The 23,918-nt window shown below is 30.3% G+C and overlaps 1 protein-coding gene across 1 annotated transcript in view; it reads right to left on the minus strand.

Annotated features, from left to right (window-relative positions):
• Positions 1–23,918, minus strand: part of LOC107450815 (ADAMTS-like protein 5) — a 65,028-nt gene that overhangs the window by 6,148 nt on the left and 34,962 nt on the right. Inside the window, exons 3-12 of the mRNA XM_043043204.2 lie at positions 19,160–19,314; positions 14,562–14,634; positions 12,533–12,638; positions 11,352–11,491; positions 8,291–8,432; positions 6,839–6,928; positions 4,306–4,469; positions 3,050–3,680; positions 400–441; positions 248–310 (exon numbers count right to left, since the gene is read on the minus strand). Coding sequence (XP_042899138.2) covers positions 248–310; positions 400–441; positions 3,050–3,680; positions 4,306–4,469; positions 6,839–6,928; positions 8,291–8,432; positions 11,352–11,491; positions 12,533–12,638; positions 14,562–14,634; positions 19,160–19,314 — 1,606 coding nt within the window. The remainder of the gene's footprint in view (positions 1–247; positions 311–399; positions 442–3,049; positions 3,681–4,305; positions 4,470–6,838; positions 6,929–8,290; positions 8,433–11,351; positions 11,492–12,532; positions 12,639–14,561; positions 14,635–19,159; positions 19,315–23,918) is intronic.

Genomic DNA, 23,918 nt, shown 5'->3' on the forward strand with positions numbered 1-23,918 from the left:
ATATCATATGTGCTAATCAGCGCAGTTAACGTCTACCTCAAAAACCATACAAATTATATTTTAGTCTGGGAAAGTGCCCGCTTTTTTTTGTGCAGTTGTCACATGCTCTTTATATTTTTGGTACTAGCACCGATCTCATTTATATTATATATGCTATAGTCCTCTAATTTTAGCAAATAAAAAGACTGTTTCTTTTGAAAAATTAATACCCAAGATATTTTTAATAAAAAGCAATTAAAATATTTACCAAAGTCACTGAGACAGAAGTGTTTTGTTTGGCGTTTTGATTTTGGACAAGGTTGACAGTTATCTGAAAAATGGAAGAAAAATAGATGTTACGTTAAAACTTAATCAAATTTACTGTTATGAAATTTATATTATTTTTCTTAAAACTATTACCGTTATTTGATTTTCTTTTCCTCTTATTGTGATTCTTTTTTTCTGAAAAGTAAAGAGAAAACGATTAAGTCTATGCTTGTTATTTGATAATTTTCGAAACTTAAAGAAATTTCGAAACATTTTTTTTCGAAACTTTACAAGAAATGATGTTTGTGTTGTTGCCGCAGGCCATTAAAGCAAGGGGTGCTATTGTTCTTGCTTTCCAGTGGCGCCGTCTATGGTCAAGAATTCGACTTCTGCCACACCCATATGTCGCACTTTATAGGGTGGATTTATTCATTCATCCATTTATTCATTCACAGATCGTATTTTTGACCTGAATCAGAGAACGCCCAATCTCCAATTCAGTAACCCCAGACGTATAATTTGATATGGGAACATAGAGGACTTTGTGACCTGACAAATTTAACGTGCACCAGTCACCATTTACTACACGGGGAGTCTTCAGTCAGCTGGATTCGTTCCAGCTCCCTGCCAACCTGACTTTCCCGGCCTAGCAGGAAATGATGAAAGGTTCGTAACAACGAATCCATTATCCAGAGAAAGTTTTATCAAATTTCTCCCTGTTTTTCGGCAACTTAGAAAAGATCAATAAAAATCATTAATTCCATGGGATATTAGATTTTTCCTTATGGTTTAAAGCAATGACTTATCTGATTCTGAAATTTTTTTTCTCTTAGCACCTTATATTATTCCTGTTCCTACGTATTACCTGCATTGACAAGATATCATTCAAAATTTTGAAATGTGGATTTTTATTCCATTCCATGATTCATTAGGGTTCTAAAATAAAAAAAAAGTGAGCTCAGCTTTAAAACAAGTAGTGAAAAAATGAGTTATTTAATAGTTTTGGGAAGAAAGAAAAAGTATGATTAGTACATGCGAAAAATCCGCAAGAGCAGTTTGATCAGTTTTCGGCATCTAATGCGGGGTAAATATACGCTCAAAAAATGCTCCTTTTCAAAACTTCTAAATAAATCAGGAATTTATTTTCCGATTACCACGATTAAGACAACATATTTTCTAATTACAAAATTCGAATTTTCTGCAAAAAAACGTTAATTAAAATAAATAAATAAAAAAATAATAATAACTAAATAAATAAAAAGAAAGCAATTTAGGAGCTATTTGCTTGGTCGCCGCTGTAATTAGCCACTGCGATTTCTGGTAATGCGAGGGCTAGGGTTAAAGATTGGTGGACCAGTAATATTCTTGGCCGTTTCGCGCAGCGAATATGGACGTGGACCACTTCAAATGACTTGGAAATGGGCCGAAATGGAATGCTCCTCTCCATCATTGTCCGTAAAGACTTATATGGTTAATCAATTTTAGTGTGTAATTTTACTCTGTGCTAAAAAAAAAATAATTCCTGTTATCATCACCATGGTTTTAGAAGATTTTTCGCCAACTTTTTTTTTCCTAGCTCAAAATCTAAAAGATTTAAAAAAAAATTTTTTTTTGCCAATTTTTGGAAAAATGTTTAAGGAATGAATATTTTAATATAGAAATGTTTTTGTTGATTTTTGAGTTATTTTATGTCAAAATTCAGTTTTTTCTTCCCTATTCGGATTTGATGTAAAAGGAAAACCGATCTAAGTAGAATTGGATATTTGCACTTCAAGAAGATCACGGATACCCACTCATGTGACCTATGAGTCAGCGCCAGCTGATCGTTTATAAGCAAATGTGGCTAATTAAAGTTGAGCTAAATTTAAGCTAGAATGTTAATTAATGTGAATTTAATTAAATACAGCGCTGTATCGCACATCAAATTTATTAAAATACAATTTCACGTCTACGTCTTTTACTTAGATTTATTAATTGTTTATGTATTTTATTGTCACAGTGATATATTTTTGTTTAGTGTACCTGGCAACTTCGACGCATATTCAGTTTGTTTATGTTCTATATGGCTTCATGCCTGTCTTTGTGTTAAGTAAGAAATATGTAGTGAAAGAATTGCAATCATTGTTTAAAGAATCTTTGTCAAAGACTATAGAATGGGTCACTCAAGAGAATTGATACTTGATGGGCTTGGCTTGAAATAGAAGAACAGTTGCTAACGTAAACAAATGTTGCGTTTTAACAACCAATCAGGATCGGGATACCAACACTGCGTCACTTGGAGGTATCTCATTATAGTTTTTTTTTGCATCAACGTATTCTTATGTCTGAAAAAAACTTGTGATTATTTTTTTAATATATTTTTTTTAGGTTTGGAGGGATAAAATTATTAAGTTTTTTCATTTTAATGAAATTAATTTATGTAATCTCAAATAAATAACGAAGGGGAAAAAAAAAATCTTTTTTTTTTTTGTTGCTAATCCGTGATGTAATACGAGAGAAGCATATTGTCATCACGTCTGTATGATCTTGGGCTGCTAGTGTCAGAAAGGCTCGTTTTATATAAGATACCGTGGGCCGCGTAGGGTGATAGGTGCGATTACATATACGTGATCCCGGTTCTGGAATGGTTAAAGTTTAAAAGTTGTATTATGGAACAAAAGTTATGGCGAAAAAAATGTTCAAAGCGATTTGAAATGAACTGTGTAAGCAATTCCGATAGACAGTGAGCGATAACGAATAAGGGATGAACACTCCTAGTTAAAAACAAAATAATAGTTAAAAATTTTATTATAAGCATACTTACTTTTACCCCTTGTATTTAATGATTTTTCTTTTCGTCGGTTAATAATTGTTTCAATATTTGATTTATTTTTAATGTTCTGCTTCAGAAAATCATCTTGCACATTATATTCGAACACTTTGTTTTGGTTACCCATCTGCGCTGAAGTTCCAGTTGGCCTTCCAGCACTATCCAATGGAACTATTTTATCATTCAAAATGGGAAGGTTCTTGGATTTTATTTGTTGATAAACTATATTATTCGTGACCTCTTTCGCTTTGTTTTGATTCCAGTAAGCAGCCTCAGTTGTGCTTCCTCCATCAACAGAATAAATATGATTTGGATTTTGGTAAGATAAAATATTCAGAGGATTCTTGTAATTAGAAAATCTTTTGATGCTCCACGAAGGAACTGACTTTAAAATCTCATTTCGGTGGTAAAAGGAATTGTAGCCTTGGAGTTTTGGTGATAGAGTAATTTCTTTTGTAACGGGAGTTGGGTTCGTTTTTGGTTCATTAAATTTTGTGTGATAGGAACGTTGTTCCAAGGGGTCTGCTTGATATGAAGTATGTTGCTGACTTGTACGTTGTTTGTGGCTGTATGTTGACATCCAGTATTCATATTGCACTGTTGGAACGTCTCCATTTCCCATGACCTTAAAACAAAAGATTTAATATCTTTAAAAAAAACAAAAATTAAGCTCTAATTATGTTTTACTTTAAATCTATTTTTCGAAGGCTTCGTCATCATATGAAATGATGCGCTTTTGCGATTAATATGTTATTTTAATGATTGTTCTGAGTTGACAACTGTTATTTATGACTGTTAGATAATATTTAGCCAATCTAAAGCCAACACTGTCGATGCTTATTCTGAAAATGGCTCAAAACGTCAAGAAAAGTGAGCAAGAAAAGCGACAGTTTTGTAAAAATGAAAAGCGTTTATAATCTAATTAATATAAGAAAACTTACTCCAATGCTGAATTATCTGGAATCATAAAAATTTTCGAAAACTGAGAATTAGGTAGTGATTTTGATAATTTATATTTAATATCTAGCGGGAAAAATTTCGCCAAATTTTAAAATATTTAAGTCATTTGTCTGTTCTAAAACCCAGACAATTCTTTCAATATAATTATATACATATATAGTTTAAAATCGTCGCTTTGCTTCACTCGCAAGGCACTTAAACTGTAGCTTTTTTTCCCTTGGTTACAGAGCTTTGGAAAACCTTGTTGAACAATGTAATGCAACGGAAAATATGTATGAATTCAAACTTACTAAAACAATAAGTATGTATCTTGTAGGGTTCATTGAAGTCAATATTTCTGTTCCATCCCAAGTTCGATTGTAAATAAATTCTGATCCATGGACGTTAAATTTTCCTGGTGAATCAACTCTCCAGTTGCCATTTATGAAGTACTTTCCTTTTTGGTCTACCAAAGCTGTGTGAGGACAAGCAGAAAATGCATATAGAAAATGTTTTAAAATCTTGACAGAAAATAACAATTCACTATCACAGGGAAACTTATAATTCGCGTTTTTAGAACATATAAAGCATTTCGTAATCACCTGCTTTCATATGTATTTTTATGATTTTTTTTGTATCTTAAATGAAGTAAAAAATGTACACTTTATGGATCAAAAACGTAATCAAATTCTGACGAACTACTTTTGAAGATGGCGAGATTAAAAGCATACGAACCTGTTTGATCGACGAAGATAGCTAAAAGAAAGCTGAAAGTGATCAGAAGCTCCTTCAAGTTATTATTGGTATGGTTATCAACCTGATTTTTATGTTTTAAACTCATCCTTCCTCATTAGTGATTCGTTCGATTTTGATAACGTTTTTGCCCCTCTATATAAATTTGTAAACCCTTATATGCTTATTATTTTATTTCATTTTTGGCAAGGATTCTAAAAACGTAGATTGATGGTAGGGGTTATGAAATACTTGAGTATTACACCAAATTTATAAATTTTTGTTCAACTAACTAGTTGTGGTGTGGTAGAAAGTTTTTTGATTCAAAAGTATCTTGAGGAGCAGAAATGATATGTACCGAAGAATGATTTCTTAAAATGAGAAAAACAACACAGTTTTTTTTTGAGAAAATAATTCTGTAAATGGTGAATTATCGAAACCTCTTTTTTATTTTCAATATTAAAATTTTGTTTTTTTCTCTAAAATAAAGCATATTAATAAATTTTTGTACGCATTTTTTTTATTGTACTGCTTTGCAAACAACAATGAATGCTATCAGAAATCGCTAGAGGGAGTTCAATATTATGCGTATTATACAACAATAAAAAGAAAATCATACAACAGTGTTTTATTGTTGTTGTATTTCAACACATGTTACACTTTAATGACTACTACAGCAGATGCTGAATTGTTGCGGCAGCAGGATATTTTCGAGATATATCTTGCATGTTAGAGAAGACATATCTTGTATGTTAGCTTTCCTTGTAGCGTCTATTAATTCGAGTCTCAAGACATCTCGCCCAAAGTTTGAACATCTCTTGTAGTAGTACTATTGGTACACAAGTGTGTGACATGTATAGAAACATTGAAGTTATTAGCATGGTTTTTGTTTATTGTTCTTGTGCATATCATATCACATATGCATTTTCATTTAGCAGTTCCATATTGCTCTAGCGATCCAATGTGATATTTTATTCATCCTCATTGTGTGTTCTTTCATTTCGTCGACGTTATTTTGTAGCACCCTGCAAAGAATCTGACTAGAAAGTGTTATCTCCCCTCAATATTGAAAGTGGTAACGAAATAAAGGATAAGGTTTGACAAATTTTTTCCTGCTTCAATCATCAGTTGTAATATATTTGTTTAAGTTTACAATGCAATGATGGTTAGAATCATTGTCAATTAATTTTATTTAATCATAAATAAAATAAGAAATTTTGGATTAACTAGCAAAAAAAAACTCGATATCACGCTTAACTTATTCTCCATCAATTGTGCTAGAGTAGTTTTGAAACATTATTTCTTTTAAAATTTCAGCAAAGTTGAAGTGTTTTAGTATTTGCATTTTGAAGTGTTTTAGTAGTAGTAAAGTGTTTTAGTATTTGCATTTGTTTAAAAGCAAGAAACTGTTAATATGTTGATATTATTAATATGCATACTTCTCTCTGAATTTAAGGAATAATGCCGTTTCAGGAGCTTTAGTGGTAATTAAAAAAGTAAGAAAAAAATCCATTTAATCTACATATGCTTGAATCTACGCCATTTTACGTAGAACAGGGATGGTATTTGACCTGTTGAATCAGGACAAAAGTGGAGATTTAAAATTAATATTAGGTGAATTGTGGAAAGTAATGTCGTTTCGGCTTATTAAATATTCGTTAGTCTTAAAAACCGATTCATTTTTTTCGATTAATTTTCGATACGGCATTGAAAGGTTGTTGCTAACGAGGGTAAATACATTATTGATTAAAAATAAAATCTTGATAACAAATATCAAATGCACCGAAACGATATTACTTTCCGACCCACCTAATATATGTGATTAAGTTACTTCATGATTTTCCTGCTGCTGACAAAATTGATACATATTTAAAGCTAACTTTAAAGAAACAGCTTTTCTCTTAACTGTAAATGTTTTGGAATATATTATAAAGCAAAACAGTACATTTTGAAAAATGGTAAACAAAGTTTTTAGAAATGAAATCTTAAGAGTTTGAATTTTAGGTTATTCTATTTGACTTTTTTTACCATTTCTTTTTCTTTCAACAAATAGATAACATAAGTATTCTAATTAGAAAATTAAATAATGCAAGAATTGAATTTTCTCCTTACCCAAGAAGTTTGTTTTGCTTGCTTCTTGCACAAGAATATTTGTTGCTCCAGTTGGTATACGAAATATTTCATCATATTCATAATGATAATCTGAAAATATAAAATATGTGTATTACACGATGTTACTACCCGGTGACTGAAGTAATGGAATGATTGCAATTATGAAGTTTACATATTAGGTCACGAGGTGACTATATAATCCAGTTTTAGTCGCTTTTCTTTCTATTGGCAATAAAATTATGTTGTTGATAAAAGTAACAAACTATTTGGATTAATCCCAAGTATATGTGAGGAATTATAGTTGAAGTAGCTGTTCGAATTCCGTCCTAGTAGAAGTTCGAATTCCACCCTAACCATGGGTGAATATATTTAGTATCTTTATCTAATTTGTGCCATCTATTCTTCATGTCTTGACGAGGGCTGTAAGCCGTCTTTGTAATGATCACAGAAGCCTGCATGAGTATAGATGTGAAATTTATTGTTGCACATATATATGCAGGCTTATATACTAATTATAAATGTAAGCCCTTGTTCAGTTTAACCCAATTTAACGAGTGAAACTCGTCGTGCATTTATTTATTATTTTTTTTTAAGGAAAATCATTTTTCTATAAAAAGTCAGATAGGCAAATGCTACTGTTTTAATAAATTTTTTCTGTTTGTTTCAAAAACATTTGCTTCACTTTACTACCATTTAAAAAAATTGTAATAGCCTCAAATAATTGGAGTCTCTGTGTATGTTAACAACAAATAAACAGTGCTTTATTAAAGTTAAAGTGGTGGGTAACAAAAAGAAATCTCCACATGATTCTATTTTGCGATAAAGTCTGTAATGCTGACTTGGAATCAGAAAAAAAATTACCGTCCTGTCAAAGCCAGATCTTCGTAGCTATAACTGTTGAACTCTGCTGTAGTAATAGCCATCAAAGGCAGTAGTAAATGATCTCAGAGATAAAAGTTAAAAATCTTGCAAGATATCTAGCTCCACCACCGTCTTACGTATTTAGCATGGAGCTATCTGGAAACAAATGTAACCTATCTCTTCTTGGAAATCGATCGTGTATAGTTTCCATGGTAATAGCTTTCATTTGTTCAGAAATATGTCCTTTTTCACTATTTTTATATTTAGATCGAGGGGGCCATATTCCAGCGACACATTGGCAGAGGTAGTATAGAAGCCTTGTGATGAAGTTAAAGAGAACTATCAACTCTGGATGAAGCCGTCTTGGGTTTTCAGATTTCTAGGTCTATTTATGTCATAATTTCTCCAGAAAGGATAGTTGGTCAGGCTTCTGAGTTTTTGAAACAGGATCATCGGATATATACATTTAAGGGCAAATGCCTTACCGCTTTTGAAACCCAGGATCATCTGATATATGTATATAAGGGTAAATGCCCTACCACTTTTTTACAGAATTTTCCGGCAAACCTGATATTATTATTTTAAATGTACCTTTATTAGAATAGTATTCTCTGTTTCTAGGTCGTTTCCAAAATGTATTCTGAAATTTGACACAAGTTGAATTATTTCCATCACATATTCCACACTTATCCTTCTGCTTAAATGAACCAATTTTTCCAGAACAGTCGACAAGCTGAAAAAAACAAACAAACTTGACTTTAATAATGGTTTTTAAAATCCGTTACCCACATGAAATGTAATAAAAATTCTTATATTTTCAGGGAAACAAAATGATTCGTTCATTTCAAAAGATTTTATTGAGTAAAAGAGACCTATAATCTAAATTTTGCTGAATTTTGGTTACTTTTGTAAATACTTGGAAAAGCCTCGTCACGAGATAACTGGATCAAAGGAGCATTTTACATATATATTTGTATTTACATGGTAATCAAAAGTACTTAAAAAATTTACTAACGCCAATAATCAAATATTAAGACATAAATTTTACCTTCCATTCAAAAAAGTTTCTTTACAAAACGGAAGAAGTTGCCTGTTGGATGTGAAACTTGCGGTTTCTTCTCTATATTAAAATATTCCAATCTAAGTCAAGTGCTATTCAATGTATACGATGCTATTATAATCAACTAAATTTTATAATGTATATATAGGCATATTTACAAGTCAAAATATATCTTATAATTGTTTTATTTTATAACCGACGTTGAACAGCAGACACATTTCTGAGTTTACAGCTATTAATATTCAACTCAGTAGTCTTATAATCTTAGAACCTAACCCAAAAGACAAGGCTATTTTTGCCACAGGCATTAGACAAATTGGCTTTTGTGGAAGACTTTATGATAGAACTGATCCACATTTTCGTTACATAAAGAGGAAAATCTCTCACTGTTAGACCGCGACGGCAAGGGCATTTTGACCGAAAATCCGTCTACTCTGAGAATATTTAACGTTACTGTTTGTGCGAGCCGGTAGCTGAATTCGTCTATCCTTAGAGCAATTGAGAAAAAAATGTAAATTCTTAAAATTTAGCATATCTTACCGGTCAACAATGCATTATGTATAGAATATTCTAGAAAATGTTAGAATAATTGAGGGCCTCGAGGCTAGAACCAGGGTAGTGCCGATTTACAAATTGTAGGGGAAAACGAAATGGAATCAAGATGCTAGGTTGAAATGCAGTTTTTTCCCACTATTTATCATATAGAAAGCTGATGTCACACATGTGTCTGGCTCTTGTTCTGGTTGTTGCTCTTGTTTCGTAGTAAATCACAAAGTTTTTTTCGAACTTACCACCTAATTCTTGCACCAAGTCTCTCAATAAAATTTTTTAGTCTATTTTAAAATCGAATTTTAATTGTTTTGCAGAGGTGTCAAATATTCAGAAAAAAATGTGATCTAATGGTAAAAATAGTATTGCAAGGTGTCTACCATTGACGAGAAACTCAAGCAAAAATCTTTTAGTAGTTCTTTTCATTGCTACTTTTCAAAAATGAATATCTATTTGATATTTTTTTTAAGAAAAAAGATTACCTACTTGAAGTATTATATCTTTCAATTTAGCTGCATCAAAAATCGTCGAATTCGGAATAAAGGCAGCGCAAATTTTCGTCTCAGGTAGACACCCTGTATTATAATCTGATTGTTCTATTTATCAGACAAGCTCACAGGACTGGCCTTCAATGCATATTACAAAAATCTTGAGGTTAAGTTATCCCTCAATATGGGGATAGGTGATTTATTAACAGTTGCAACATATAAGGGTGTAAGGTACTGTACTAAAAAAAATTGGTGGTCATGGGTGGATAACACTGGAGAACATTTTTTTATTTTTTGGTTTTGTTTTTTGTTGCATAAGATTTTTTTAAACAGATGAAGTACTTTCGAATCGCTGATTTCAAATCTGTCAAACTTCTTGGAGAGTTAGGGAGCGTCTTCCACATTAAAATTGCATAGAACCCCATGTGCAGAAATGTCTTACGCTGCTAGGGGCGCTTTCCTATAATGACCTGTTTAGAAGCACACGAAGAAGTAGTTCACAATAGGGAAGCACCCCTAGCGGCGTAAAACATTTTTGCGCATTGGTTCCTCTGCATTTTTAATCATGATGATGTGCCCTAACTCCCCTAGAAGTTTGATTCAATATTTACACATCCCCCTGTTATATATAACCTTTCTAAACTTTTACATCTTGACAAAAATAAGAGTAAAAATGACAGTTTAAAGAAAGGAGAGAGAAATCGATTGCAGATTTGAAATCAACACAACCCTAATCAGGCAAGATCAAGTATTTGTATAAATACAAAAAATTTTTTTTTCCCTAGTGTAATTAAAAACAAAAAAAGCTTCATATTTTTAGTTTTCACTTTATTTTCTGAAAAACAGATTTTGGAGATTTTACATGTAAATATACAATCTCACTCGCTTATAACAAAACCCTGGTTTAACGAGAACCCGGATTTAACGAAGAAATTAGAAATACTTGGTTGGTACAATGCTATGTCCATTAGAGGATTGCTTGTTTTTAAAGAGCAAACTCCAATTTTAGCAAGTGATATTTTTACGATTTATAAAATTTCAACTTAATTACACATCTCTAAGGAAGCTAATTCTTTCCTCAAAAGCTCCTTTTCGATGTTTTTTCGTTCGACGAATTCCTTTTTAATGATGACGATGTTCCGGGTCTTATCCGAAGAATAATAACACAGCAAGGAAACAATAAAGCAGTTTCAAAACATATTAACTTCTTTTGCATTACATAGACATAAAAAAAAATTAGTAAGTACTATATTTCAAATTTAATAAGTTTTAAGGGTTTTTATGATTATATTCAAGGACCCGTTTCTTACGAGATCCCTATTGTAACCAGCAAATTTAAGGGTCCTTTTATCCTCGTTATAAGCGAGTTTGATTGTATATGTTGTATGTAACTGCTAAGTCGTCGTAGTTATGAATATTTTACTCCTTCTAAATATGTAACATTCAAGATACCACTTTTTATTTTTTTATGAAAAATGAACCGCTATAGTTGATTATATAAAACACATGAAGTTGATGTAAGTAGTTGATGCTTTCCTAAAAATGGATTACATACCGAGCACCTACCGTTGATACATATTGCTTCTTCTTCTTCTGTATTCATGTATGAACATTTTGTCCCGTCCATGACTTTGCCAAAACTGTGAATGATGAAATTTACTTTCGACCAGCACTGAAGTTGACAAGAATTTACTCCTAAAATATAGGTCATTTCAATAAATGTCAGGATAACTTGTTACAATATGCATAATACAATATGCATAATATGCATATAACAATATGCAGGATATGCATAATGAACATGATTTCAACTCATTCATATTAAAAGTCAGAATTTTTCAATAATGTTTTTTTCATCAATACTAAACGAGAAGAAATCTTCTATTAGAAATCATCTATATAATAGAAGAAATATAATAGAAGAAATCATCTAATAAAAATCTTAGACGTATTTCGTATCGTTCACGAATCGTTACGTACGTAACGTAATCCTTGACGTATTTGTATAGAAAAATGTAGGAAACTTCAATAAATGTGAGGAAAACATGTGGATATGCATAATGAACATGATTTCAACTCATTTATTCTCAGGTGAGAATTTTTCAGTAATACTTTTTTCATCAATATTAAATGTTTGAAATCTTAGACGTATTTCGTATCGTTCACGTATCGTTAAGTACGTAACGTAATCCTTGACATAATAAAATATGTGGATATGTATAATAAACATGATTTCAATTCATTCATCATAAGGTCAGCATTTTTCTATAATATTTTTTTTTCAATATTAATTGTTAGAAGGCGACAACGTATTTCGTATCGTTACGTACGTAACGAAAATATTGACGTATTTGTATGGAAAAACGTAGAAAACTTCAAAAAATGCCAGGAAAGCATGTTACAATATGTAGATATGTATAATGAACATAATTTCAACTCATGGATCATAAGGTCAGAATTAAATATATTTGAAAAGATACGGATCCACATTCAGAAAAAAGTTTTATTAAGTTGTTAATTTTGTTACATATTGAAAATGTCGCAAATTTTTTGCATGATTTAAATTGCATTTTTTCAAGATTTATCTACGTAAAGAGTGGTTTTAAAAATTTGAAAAAAGTGTTCTGGATAGATTCTGAGAGTTCAGGAGGGGATGGTAAAAAACGCGGTTTTTATCATAGGTTTTACCATAGTGTCCTAAACCTTGAAAACCCTATACATTGTTTAATAACTTACCATATTTGTAAGGGAGCCAATCGCTAACTCTTTTTCCCGCAATAACAAGGCCATTTTGTAACGAGCATTGATACTCCAAAAAGTCTTTGTCAATTGGTGAGCAGGTCTAAAAAAGCAATTTACAATTATTTGCATTACAGGGTTTGTACGGTCTTTAAGAAAACTTTATAAAATGCTGCTAATATTCTTATAAAGAAGCATTGCATTTTTTCTTCTCATTAATATTCCCTTACTCATACTCATATGTGGTAGCTATATCTTAGCATCAGCCCCGCCAGGGGCTCTATCTAATTCATCTGAGTGGGAATGTATAATAAATCGCCGAAGCGCAATTGAATGGTGAAAGTTGGGGTTCAGTAACATTTACTGAGAGAAAATTAAAATAAAATAGCGAGATTAAACAAACAAATTTAAGAGAGAGAAGAGGTTTTCCGGCAGACTGCCTCGCCTCCCCCCGAGGTATTACCCCCGAGCTTTGCAGGTGCATAGTAGTCACATAGCCTCAGAGAAATAGGAAAAACAATGATAATAAATGCGCAAAAATATATTGGTGAATATCGAGTGAAAAATTATATATAAGTGTTTACAACTATTTACAAAATTTTCGGGACAGTACCCCATCGGATAGGAAAAAGGCTGTTGCCGGGCTATATTTTATATTATCTTTCATGAGCTCAAAATCAAAGTTTTTAAAGTAGTTGCACGCCTCCGGATTCTTCTAAAGAACGGTAAAGAACTATACACTAAAACTCGCTGATTTTCGGGTAATTTTGCTAATTCTTAAAAGGCTCAACACAGTATGCTCTTATTATGTGGCGTTTCAGATAAGCCTTTGAATTATTTAGAAATAGTGGTGAGAAAACCATGGAAATAGAATTTACTAACCAAAAATCATGCATTAAAACATTACAGTTAAAAAATATTTATCTGCAGTCCAGTCCGGAGCAAGTTGGCATTTCTAAGTTTCTAAATGCTTCAAGCATGATCTTTCAAATTTTGCCAACAGTTTTGCCATGCAAAAAGTTCCAAAAGATTTGCTGCTAACAGAGAGATAGTTTAAATAGAATTAGTATAGAAGTGCTCGCAGTATTTTATCATCTATCTGTATATAATCATGTATCTCACATTAATTTCTAGAGATAAATAACTAATTCTACGGAATTGAGTTGAATTCTAGACTATGGCATGAGAAAGGAAACTAGCTTCAGCATATTTTGTCAACTCTGTTTAAAGCTGGGTTATTTGTTGGCCATCAATCATCATATAAGACGCAGAAACAAGTCGAGACTTGCACACAAGTCAAAAATATTCCATCTTTGTCACTTGGCTGATTTCAGTAAAAATAATTTTATTTTTATTGGATTCATGAAATTTCTTGCGGATTTTTATTCATATGTATAATAGAGCAGTTTTTGCGGTTTACGTGGAAGATTTTATGCAGTTATAGTGGAACAAAAATAGCAAGAATTGTTTACATTTTGGCTGTTCTTAAAAAATGATATGGTTATCAGGTATTTCATACATCTATTTAGATTATTTATATGTGATGGTGGCGATAATCATTTTAAATAAAGTTTATTAGACTAAACATTAAATGTTAAATATATATATTTTGGATGCTAAAGTATATATTTTCTAGGATAAAATATATATTTCGGGTGTTAATCTAGTACAATTGGTAAAATCTTCCACAAAAAGCCTATAATAAGGTCATAAAGCAAATATTAATTTCTTGCCGTATGTCAAAGATAAAAACGAGCTTAATTTCGAATTTAGTTGTTAAAGAACTATTTCAGTGTAAATAAAAAGAAGTGTAATAATGTATTTAAAAAGCCATATTGACTAAAATTATTAATGATCATACAACACTGACTTTATTTCATAATGAAAAAATAAAAAATTAATTTGATTACAGCCGCTAATATAAAACTATTTGTTTAATGCGCATTAATTTTTTTTTAAAAATTTCTTTAAGTAATTTTGCGCTTTAAATTATTTAATTTTTTTTGAAAATCAATTTTCCACTTACGCTAGTAGAACAAAGTTCGTGTTCGACACTTTCTCCCAGGCATGAGTCATTTGATACTGAGTATCCATTCACTCTGAAAATAAGACGGAAACATGCTTATTTGGAAAATAATCTATTTAAAAAAAAAAAATCAATAAACTTTATTATAATAACTAAATAAATAATAAACTTTATTTAATTTTTTGGACAGTTAAATCACAATAACACAGGGGGACACAAATAATGTAGTTAATAGAGACAGACAAATGTTGTAGTATTATAACATCATAACAAGTACCATCCTCTGTGCTGAGTCTCAGATGATGGGATTTTTAATAGTGCCGATATTTTTGATTGCCTCATTTGAATAAATTTTTGTCCGTATGCGTTGTTATTCCCAGTTTTTTACTGCCGCATATATATATATATATATATATATATATATACATTCGGGACAATGTTATTGAAACTTATTATGTTTCTTAATTTTTTCTTTAGAACGAACACAACTGAGCCACTCCACTTGGCACATACATGTTTAAGAATTACATTAAATGGTCAAAAAGATGACCGAGCACCAATTCTCTTAGTGCATGGTTTTTTGGGATTTCAGGGAATGTATATGGATTTAATGCATGATCTCGCATTAAAAACAGCTAGAAAAGTAAGTTGTAAAAACAACAGGGATTGAAAATTTTATTGCTTAACGCCCCCAGGTCATGTAAAATTTTCGTTTTCATGTAAAAAAATTCAGTATGTACTATAAATATACATAATTACGGAATTTTTTATAAATATTGATTAAGCAACTCTGTAACATCTTGATGAATTTCTGCATGGACTTTAGTAAAGACATGATCACTCTCATTATTTAAATTTTTCTGCTTTTGACTTCTTATATAGCTTCACGAAAAATTAAGAGATTATTGATTTACATTTTCTATGAACTTTTGATGAATTCTTTATCTTTTTAAATTTGATTAACCTCTATTTTCTTTTCATTCATGGTCTTACTCATTCTTTCGATAANTACATATATATATATATATATATTACCGGCAAAGTATAAAATATATCTCCGATTCGTTTCAAATATCACTTGGCAAGGTTCGTGACTTTTAACGTGTGGCTCGTGATTTTTGAGTAATAACAAAAATTATTTTTTTACTGTGCTACATGGAAATGGAGGAATTTAATGAAATTTGCATGGAAAAATTTAATGAAATGTAAATCAAAATGTCATTCAAGCCTGCCATGTTGCAACAAGTAGGTTAATTTCATATTTTTTATATGAAAATTTTGTTTCCCTTAATAAGAAAGACTTAAATTTTGTTTTACATAACTATTTAATTTTCTTCCCACATTTTGAATAAAGGTTTTTCAATGGCACTCTCAGTATTTTTTCAGAATAACATTTTTATTTTTGAGAAATGCATATTACTGTGAATGCCCGAAATCGGTACTTTTACATTTATTCGATATTTTAATACTTACTGACGATAGATTAGAAGAAGCATCAGTGTAGGGTATACCGGGCAAATCAATACCGGGCAGTGGCACTTGACCCTAAAAAAACATCAGTATAGGGTATACCGGGCAATGGCACATAACTAAAACTAGTATGACTTCGGTAAATGTCCGAAATGTATACTAGGTCTAGTTAAGCGCCATTGCCCGGTATACCTTACACTTTTTTTTTTATTTAGGGCCAAGTGGCATTGCCCGGTATACCTTACACTGATGTTTTTTTTAAGGTCAAGTGCCATTGCCCGGTATACATTTGAACGGTATACCTTACAATGATGTTTTTTTAAGGTTAAGTGCCACTGCCCGGTATACATTTGCCCGGTATATCCTACACTGATGTTTTTTTTAAGGTCAAGTGCCATTGCCCGGTATACCCTACACTGATTTTTTTTAAGGTCAAGTGCCATTGCCCGATATACATTTGCCCGATACTCCAAACACTGATGTTTCTTCTAATCTATCGTCAGCAAGCATTAAAATATCGAATAAAAGCAATTGTATCCTATAATAAATTAAATATCAAATCGGATGTAATAAATATTTCGGACATTCACTAAAGCGACTATGTGACTGTCAACATTCATCGGTGAAAGTCAACAACCACCGGTTTCGCTCATACACCGTAACATGCACATCATTCACATAATAACCTCATCGGTACGTTTATTTCATACTTTGTCGGTAATATATATATATATATATTAGTATAATAACAACAAGATATAAATAATAAAAATATAGTTATAACTCATCAGCAATGAACAACAATAATACATACCTTTTAACGATTTATTTCCTATTAACCCTTTGCACTCGAGAGGTAACTGTCAGTCACCACTGTCGCCTGTAAATTACCCACCATTCTAATTGTGAAATTTTTTTCATCTTAATGTTTAGTTACCACTTCATTAAGATATCTCCGGGTATTATTAGGTAAGTTTGTAAAAACTCTTTCAAAATGTTAGTGGTTTCGTCCATTTTTTTGACTGTTGAAATAACTTATAGTGCAAAGGTTAAATATTTAAATGTTAAATTTGTTTTCAAATATAAACCTCCTTTTTCCAAGTATGTGGTTAATTACAAAGAGGTTGCAACTGACTGCAATAGTTATACTGACATGGATTGCAAATGCAGTGAGTATAAAGATTCGATCTACTTTGATCAGCTTTAAAATCATATAATTACTGATTATATGAACTTTATTAAAGAAACCAATTTGAGAAACTTTTGCATGGTGCAAAATTTAGAGTCAACATATATGTTAATTTTAAATATGCTTTAGATTTTTTACAAAAAGATATTGCTTTGCGCCTTTTGAAACTGAGTTTTAAATTTTCTCTGTGCCAGTAGAATATAAAATTAAACTATTATTACCACTGCTTTAATTATCACTTAATACCCTTTTAAATTATTTAACTTTCACACCTCTCACTAAAAAAGATATTATTTTTTTCTAAAGGTAAAGACACTATTTTGTATTTATCACTGTGGATAAAGCAGCTAAAAATTACTCTATCTGTTTCAATTCATTTTATGCCAATATTATAATTAATAAAATTAGTAGCACTTGCACTTATAGATGTATTAAAGATAATATCAACTCAATTTTTTAAAAAAAGTTTGTGACAATGTATAAATACATGCAACTTAAAACACCAAGGCAGATTTCACAAAAATCCAGTTACCTTTCGTTTTATTCGCAGAGCTTGCAATCCTACTGGAATTTCAACTAAAAGAATTAGTTAGTGTTCTTAAATCAGGGAACTATCCATGATGGTTTTGAAAAATACAAAACAGTGGCGAGGTGATTGAAAAACTAAAATCTTGTAATAGCAGCGCTTCTAAAAGCATCTTTGATTTTGTTAATCTTTTTACCTCCTTGTCTCTCGAACTTTTATTATCAACAATTTCTAATTTAGTTCAATTTGCTTATGCACAAATTAAATTTTGTATTGATAAACTTCTAGCTCTTTTTAAAATTTTGTCTATACAACAACTACATTAATAATGACTTTTTTTTACTTCTAGAGATTAATGGTATTTCCGTGGGAGCCAATATTAGTTCAACTATGGCTAACCTATTTTCAATTTACTATGAAAAACAACTGTATTACAGGATAAATCACAATTTTATATTTTGCAGTTATATTGATGATATTTTCTGCATTAACTTTCTTGAGTTTCAAAGTTTACATCATTCAATTTATCCAAATCGTTTAAATCTTATTAAACTTCGCGTGCAGGTCATCGGGCTACCGAAGCGGGGGTGCCATCCCCTCTGTAGAGGATCAAAATTGTGATGGTATCTCTTAGGATCATCCTCAGGATTGTTTCCCAGACAGTCCCCAGTAGCCCATTGTGCAACTCTAGTGCGACGTAAATGAACTACAACAACTCTTATTAAAACTAATGATGATGATATTGCGGTAAACTTTTTAGATTTGCATAGTATTGGGCCACGAACCTATAACCCCTGTATACGATAAACGCAAAGACTTCAAATTTGAGATATTTAGTCTACATAACTATTTCAGTTGCATTAGTGTGAAGGTTCTCAGAGGTATTATTATTTCTCTCTCAAATCATCAAACTTAAAAGAATCTCTAACAACAAACCCAACTGTATGTTGGATGTGAAAAGCTTCAAAGTTAAAATTTTTTGCAATTACTTTTCAATTAATTTTGTCGATCCCCTTTTGGCTCAATTTAATATTTAAGTCTGAATTTAATTCTTGGGATTTACAGTGCCCACAAATGCCTAAACCGTAACCATCACTCTTATTAATTTATTACGCACCATCTCAAATCCAATAGTTCAGAAGGATGGTTGTTGATGTGGTGGTTATATGTGAACGTGGACTAGGACAGAATTTGGTTTTGCACGGAAAAAAAATTCCGTTTTATATTTTAAAAAATCTTTGATTTCTCATCTTATTATTGTTAGTGTAGGATCCACCGGATAGAATCTAATTAATAATTAATCAGTATTTTTTAAAATTTACATGATTTACAAAGAAAGATAATTAAAAAACACGTAACAGTACTTAGTAGGATTTGTATTACCATTGTGAAATGAAATTTTATAAGTATTACCTTATGCGACAATGTCTTGATCGCATTCTAACTCCTCCACCACAGGTGCGACTACATTCTGACCAATGTGTCCACGTTGACCATATCTTAGACGCAGATCTATGCCTCTCATACTGAAATTTCATTCCAGAACTGCTTTTGGCATTCACTAAGGACTAGCATCATTAAGAAAATAAATTTTTTGAGTTAAATTTCTGAAAGAGTTGGAAGAGTTTGCATGGCAAAATTGTTGACACAATTCGAAAGATCACGTTTGAAGCTTTCAGAAATGGGGTCCTTTTTACTCGCGCAAAATTTGACTCTGCTAAAATAGGAAGTTAAAAGTTTGTTTCCACATTTAATGCCACTATAATTTAAAAAAAATCATTTCACTTTAAAAACTGCAATTTTATAGAATGATTTCGAAATTACCGGTATTAAAACGAGGAGAAAGTTATTTTGATCGATCCGAATTTACCAAATGACACAATCTCTAAAAGCTTCAAGCATATAATCTTTTAAATTGTGTTTTGCCATGTAAAATCTTCAAAAACATTTGCTGCTGGAAGAAAGATTATTTACATAGTGTTTCCATATTTTTGTCCAACCCATGTATCTTTAAAATGCAGAATAATAAAAATATTTACAGTCGCTGCTGCGTCTTATTGAAAATAAAAGATTAGTGGGATGCTTAAGATATTTTTTGCTTACTTTTCGATGAAACGAAATATTTCAACCCTTTTCACTCAAAGTACTTTGTTGTTTGAACTAGTATAAGAACTAAATAATTTAAAAATTTTAATTTTAGAGTGGTGACTGCTGACGTCACCTCAGAGGCGACATTGGAGGGCAAAGGATTTTAGTACCACGGTATTTTAGTAATTTAAATAATGCTATTTAGTATTAAAACTGCAAACGGTGTTATTTTCAAAATAAAGTGAAATCTAAAAATTAAAAATTTTGCTATCTTCAAATTAAATTAAAATATTTAAATTTTGTTTGTTAGTTAAACACATTTTAAAGTTGACGTGCACATTATGACATTATTTCTTCAATTGCTTACGTCTGTCATATAAAATTGAAAGTCAATCGTATGTTTGGAAGTGAAAATTACTTCATTTCCAATAAAACTCTCTGCCGCTATAACCGTCATTTGCTCATCACGACGTTTTTTTTCTTTCTAAATCATTTGATATGTTATCTAGAATGTTACATCTATTTTTTGATGTATTTTTGAATGATTTAAGTAGTTTACTTCGCCCAAATGATATTTTAGTACACTTCGTATTAATGATGTTCCTTTTTTCATTAAACAAAATTTCTACCACCTGGGTGTCTACCGGTCATGAAAATGCTTTCGTTATATATTATAAATTCGATAATTTCCGAGGAGTCTTGAGCTAATTAATTAAGATAAAATTTTTCCATTGAATCTGACATTGAGGAACAGGAATTAGCCTTTGAAAAGAAGTGTTGATTCGCTAAAAGAGGTTTCAGTTAGAGTCTATAGACGCCATTTGCCTACTTATTGCTCAAAATTTAGACAGCAATAGTTATCATTTGGGGAAACGTGTTAAATTAAATAGCCTACCACTTTGTAATTTTTCTATAAAAGGCTGTGTGACCACTTATTGTCAAAATTTAAAGTTTAAATTAATTTTTATAAATTAATTTTTAATTAATTTTTAAAATAATTTTTGATTAATTTTTAAAATAATTTTTAATTAATTTTTAAAATAATTTTTAATTAATTTTTAAAATAATTTTTAATTAATTTTTAAATATTTTGTTCAGTTCTAANTTAATTAATTTTTAAAATAATTTTAAATTAATTTTTAAAATAATTTTTAATTAATTTTTAAAATAATTTTTAATTAATTTTTAAAATAATTTTTAACTAAATTTTAAACTTTTTGTTCAGTTCTAAAATATTTAAGTTAACTTTATTGTAAATCTAGGGTTTAAATGTCTTTTACAAGTGAGAAATAACCAACGATTAGAAATTCTAATACAAATAAAAGTCGATAAAACGAATTAAGAATGTTAGTGACAGAGATTTATTATATCTCAACATAAGAAAAATTAAAACTTGCATTTGACAGGTTGATCACAAAATGTCTGACCAAAATTAAAATTAAAATTTAAAGTATTTGGAAAGACATACATCACAGCTGGACTCACAGGGAGCACCGTAGCAGCCAAAGAACAGACCCAACTTGACCAATCCACAGGTATTGATAAGTCGCATTCAAGTGATTCCTGGCATTGCAGTTAAAGTGTGCCGATGCTTTATCGCGCTGAAACTATCATATATATCATCTACGAATGCACCGAAGCCCGACAATTAAGGCACAGTAATCCACAAAAGCACAACAACAGTTAGGGCAAGACCAGTAGCATGAAGATGGGGTATTTTTAGATACCCAATTGATGAAGTTCAACCCTCCGCCAGATTTTTAATTATTAAAAAAAACTAGTCTAGCTGAAAAAAATCTATTAGATGATCGGAATTATGTTTGTACTAAAATATAAAATCCAAAAAAAACAGTTTGAAATTTTTTTTCCAGTCATATTCAAAATTTTATCAATAATTGATTTCATAAATTAAAGAAATTTCAATGGTTAAGATCTTAAAAATTTTAGTTCTTAAAAAATGCAAATGAAAAAATTTTTGAATTCTGAAATTTGAAAATTGTTTTTCGTCTGGAAGTGAGCCGTGTTTGGAAGATTTTACCTTTAGCGCAGAAAAAGGCACCGGTGTTTCATGCCGTATTTCATAACCATAAATTATTAAAATGCTATATATAATATATTTCATTTATTTTGACTCAAATTAATACAAAATAATGAAAAAAAAGCATGGAAAATGTATTTAATTAAAATTCTGAACTAAAGAATTAATTGAAATTCATTGGTATAAATAAATAATAAATAGACTGAAATAAATAATAAATATATTGAAATAACTAATAAATAGATTGAAATAAATAATAAATAGATTGAAATAAATAATAAATAGATTAGAATAAAATAATAAATAGATTGAAATAAATGATAAATAGATTAAAATAAAAGGATAAAGAATTTCAAATAAGGTATTAAACAAATGTACATGAGACCTTATATGCCTCAAGCATGGTTAATCAGGATAACAACATGCAACAAATGGCATTTATCAAACATTAAATGTCAGTTAGAATAAAGGAGTTATAATTGCGATTTCAACTATGAGATAACCAGGGTAGAAAACTATATGTTAAGTTGGCATTTAAATAACGCCTTGGTTTTTAAGTAACAAGCATAACATAATCTACAGTTCCGTGTTCACTTATCAAACTGTCAAAAAGGCAACAGAAATAAATGTAGAGACTCATGACAATCCAACCTCTCGAAGTTTGCGTAGGACGAAAATGCATTTTCCTTTCCATAAACTTACAGTGCAATCAATAGCTTAAATACTATTCGAAACAAATATTGAATCATTTGACGAATTTCTGAAGTCTTAAATGCTCTTGAAAAATAGAGGACAATTATTTGAAATTGGATTATTTATCCTGTTAATGAATAGAAATAAAAATGCGTCGATATATGAAAATCACTTACGTGAACAATTTATATATAAAAGCATATATATAACATATATGCTTTTATATATAAATTGTTACTATACTATATGTAAACATTTCTACCTGCAATTTTATAGCTTCCAAGAAGTGCCATACTTTGTCTTCAGATAGGAATACAAGTATTTATTTTATTAATTAGCTATGGTACACAGAGCTGTCACATTTCTGAGGATAAAACACTTGTGCTACCATTTTTTTTCCTTCTTAAAAAAAGAAAAAAGAAAGGAAAAAGAAACGTGTCTTTAACGCATTGTTGACGGGGTATGTCTGATGACATACTTCGATGATCGAATGTAATTGACGAGGTAATGAATGTAATTTAAATGAATGCAATACATTAATATTGTGATTATCGTTTATTGACCTTTTAAATTACATTTTTAATTCTATCTATGGGTATAAGATATAAAATTCCAAATTGCATGATTGATGTTGCATTCCGAATAGCATGGTAATATCCCCCTATGCTAACATGTATGTCAGTGCTTCTACTTTAATTATTAACCTTTTTCATAGTTAGGCTGTTACTTCAAGTAGTGCTTTATTATTTAGTTTGTTATTTCGTGTTAATGATTTTGGTTTTCTTCTTCTGTGCTGATACTTTTAGTGTTCTTTTATGAGGTAATAACTCATTTTATTTCATCTTATATTGTAGAATAAGTACTGAGTAAGTTGTATCGTTTACATTGAGTAAGTTGTATGTTATAATTATTAATAAATTTATTAAACATTTCTTTGTAACTAAAGTTATATTTTTGCCGTGCACAAATCCAATTCGGGCGAATCCATGGCTAAAAATTTTCTAATGTATAATAAATACTCTTTTTTAATGAACTTTTTTAAAAATAATTTAATTAATTTCTCTAAAATCGTCAATATTAAAATTTTATAATTGAAATTCAAACTTATTACTTAGAAACTTTGAATTATCCAGTATAATGTAATTACCATGCGCATATCCGATTTCGAGCCATTCCAAGGTAGCTAACAAATTGGTAAGTAACTTTAAAAAATTTATAAATTTTTTTCCCTGTCTTTTTCGAGATTTTAACTTATTTTATGGGTTCCATGTATTTGCAACTTATGAGCAATAAATAAAACTTATTATTATTTCTCTATTTAATAATCATAATTTTATGTAACATTAAACATGC

The sequence above is a fragment of the Parasteatoda tepidariorum genome, chromosome 5 (assembly GCF_043381705.1).
Source record: "Parasteatoda tepidariorum isolate YZ-2023 chromosome 5, CAS_Ptep_4.0, whole genome shotgun sequence".
In the NCBI taxonomy this organism is placed as follows: Eukaryota; Metazoa; Arthropoda; class Arachnida; order Araneae; family Theridiidae; genus Parasteatoda; species Parasteatoda tepidariorum.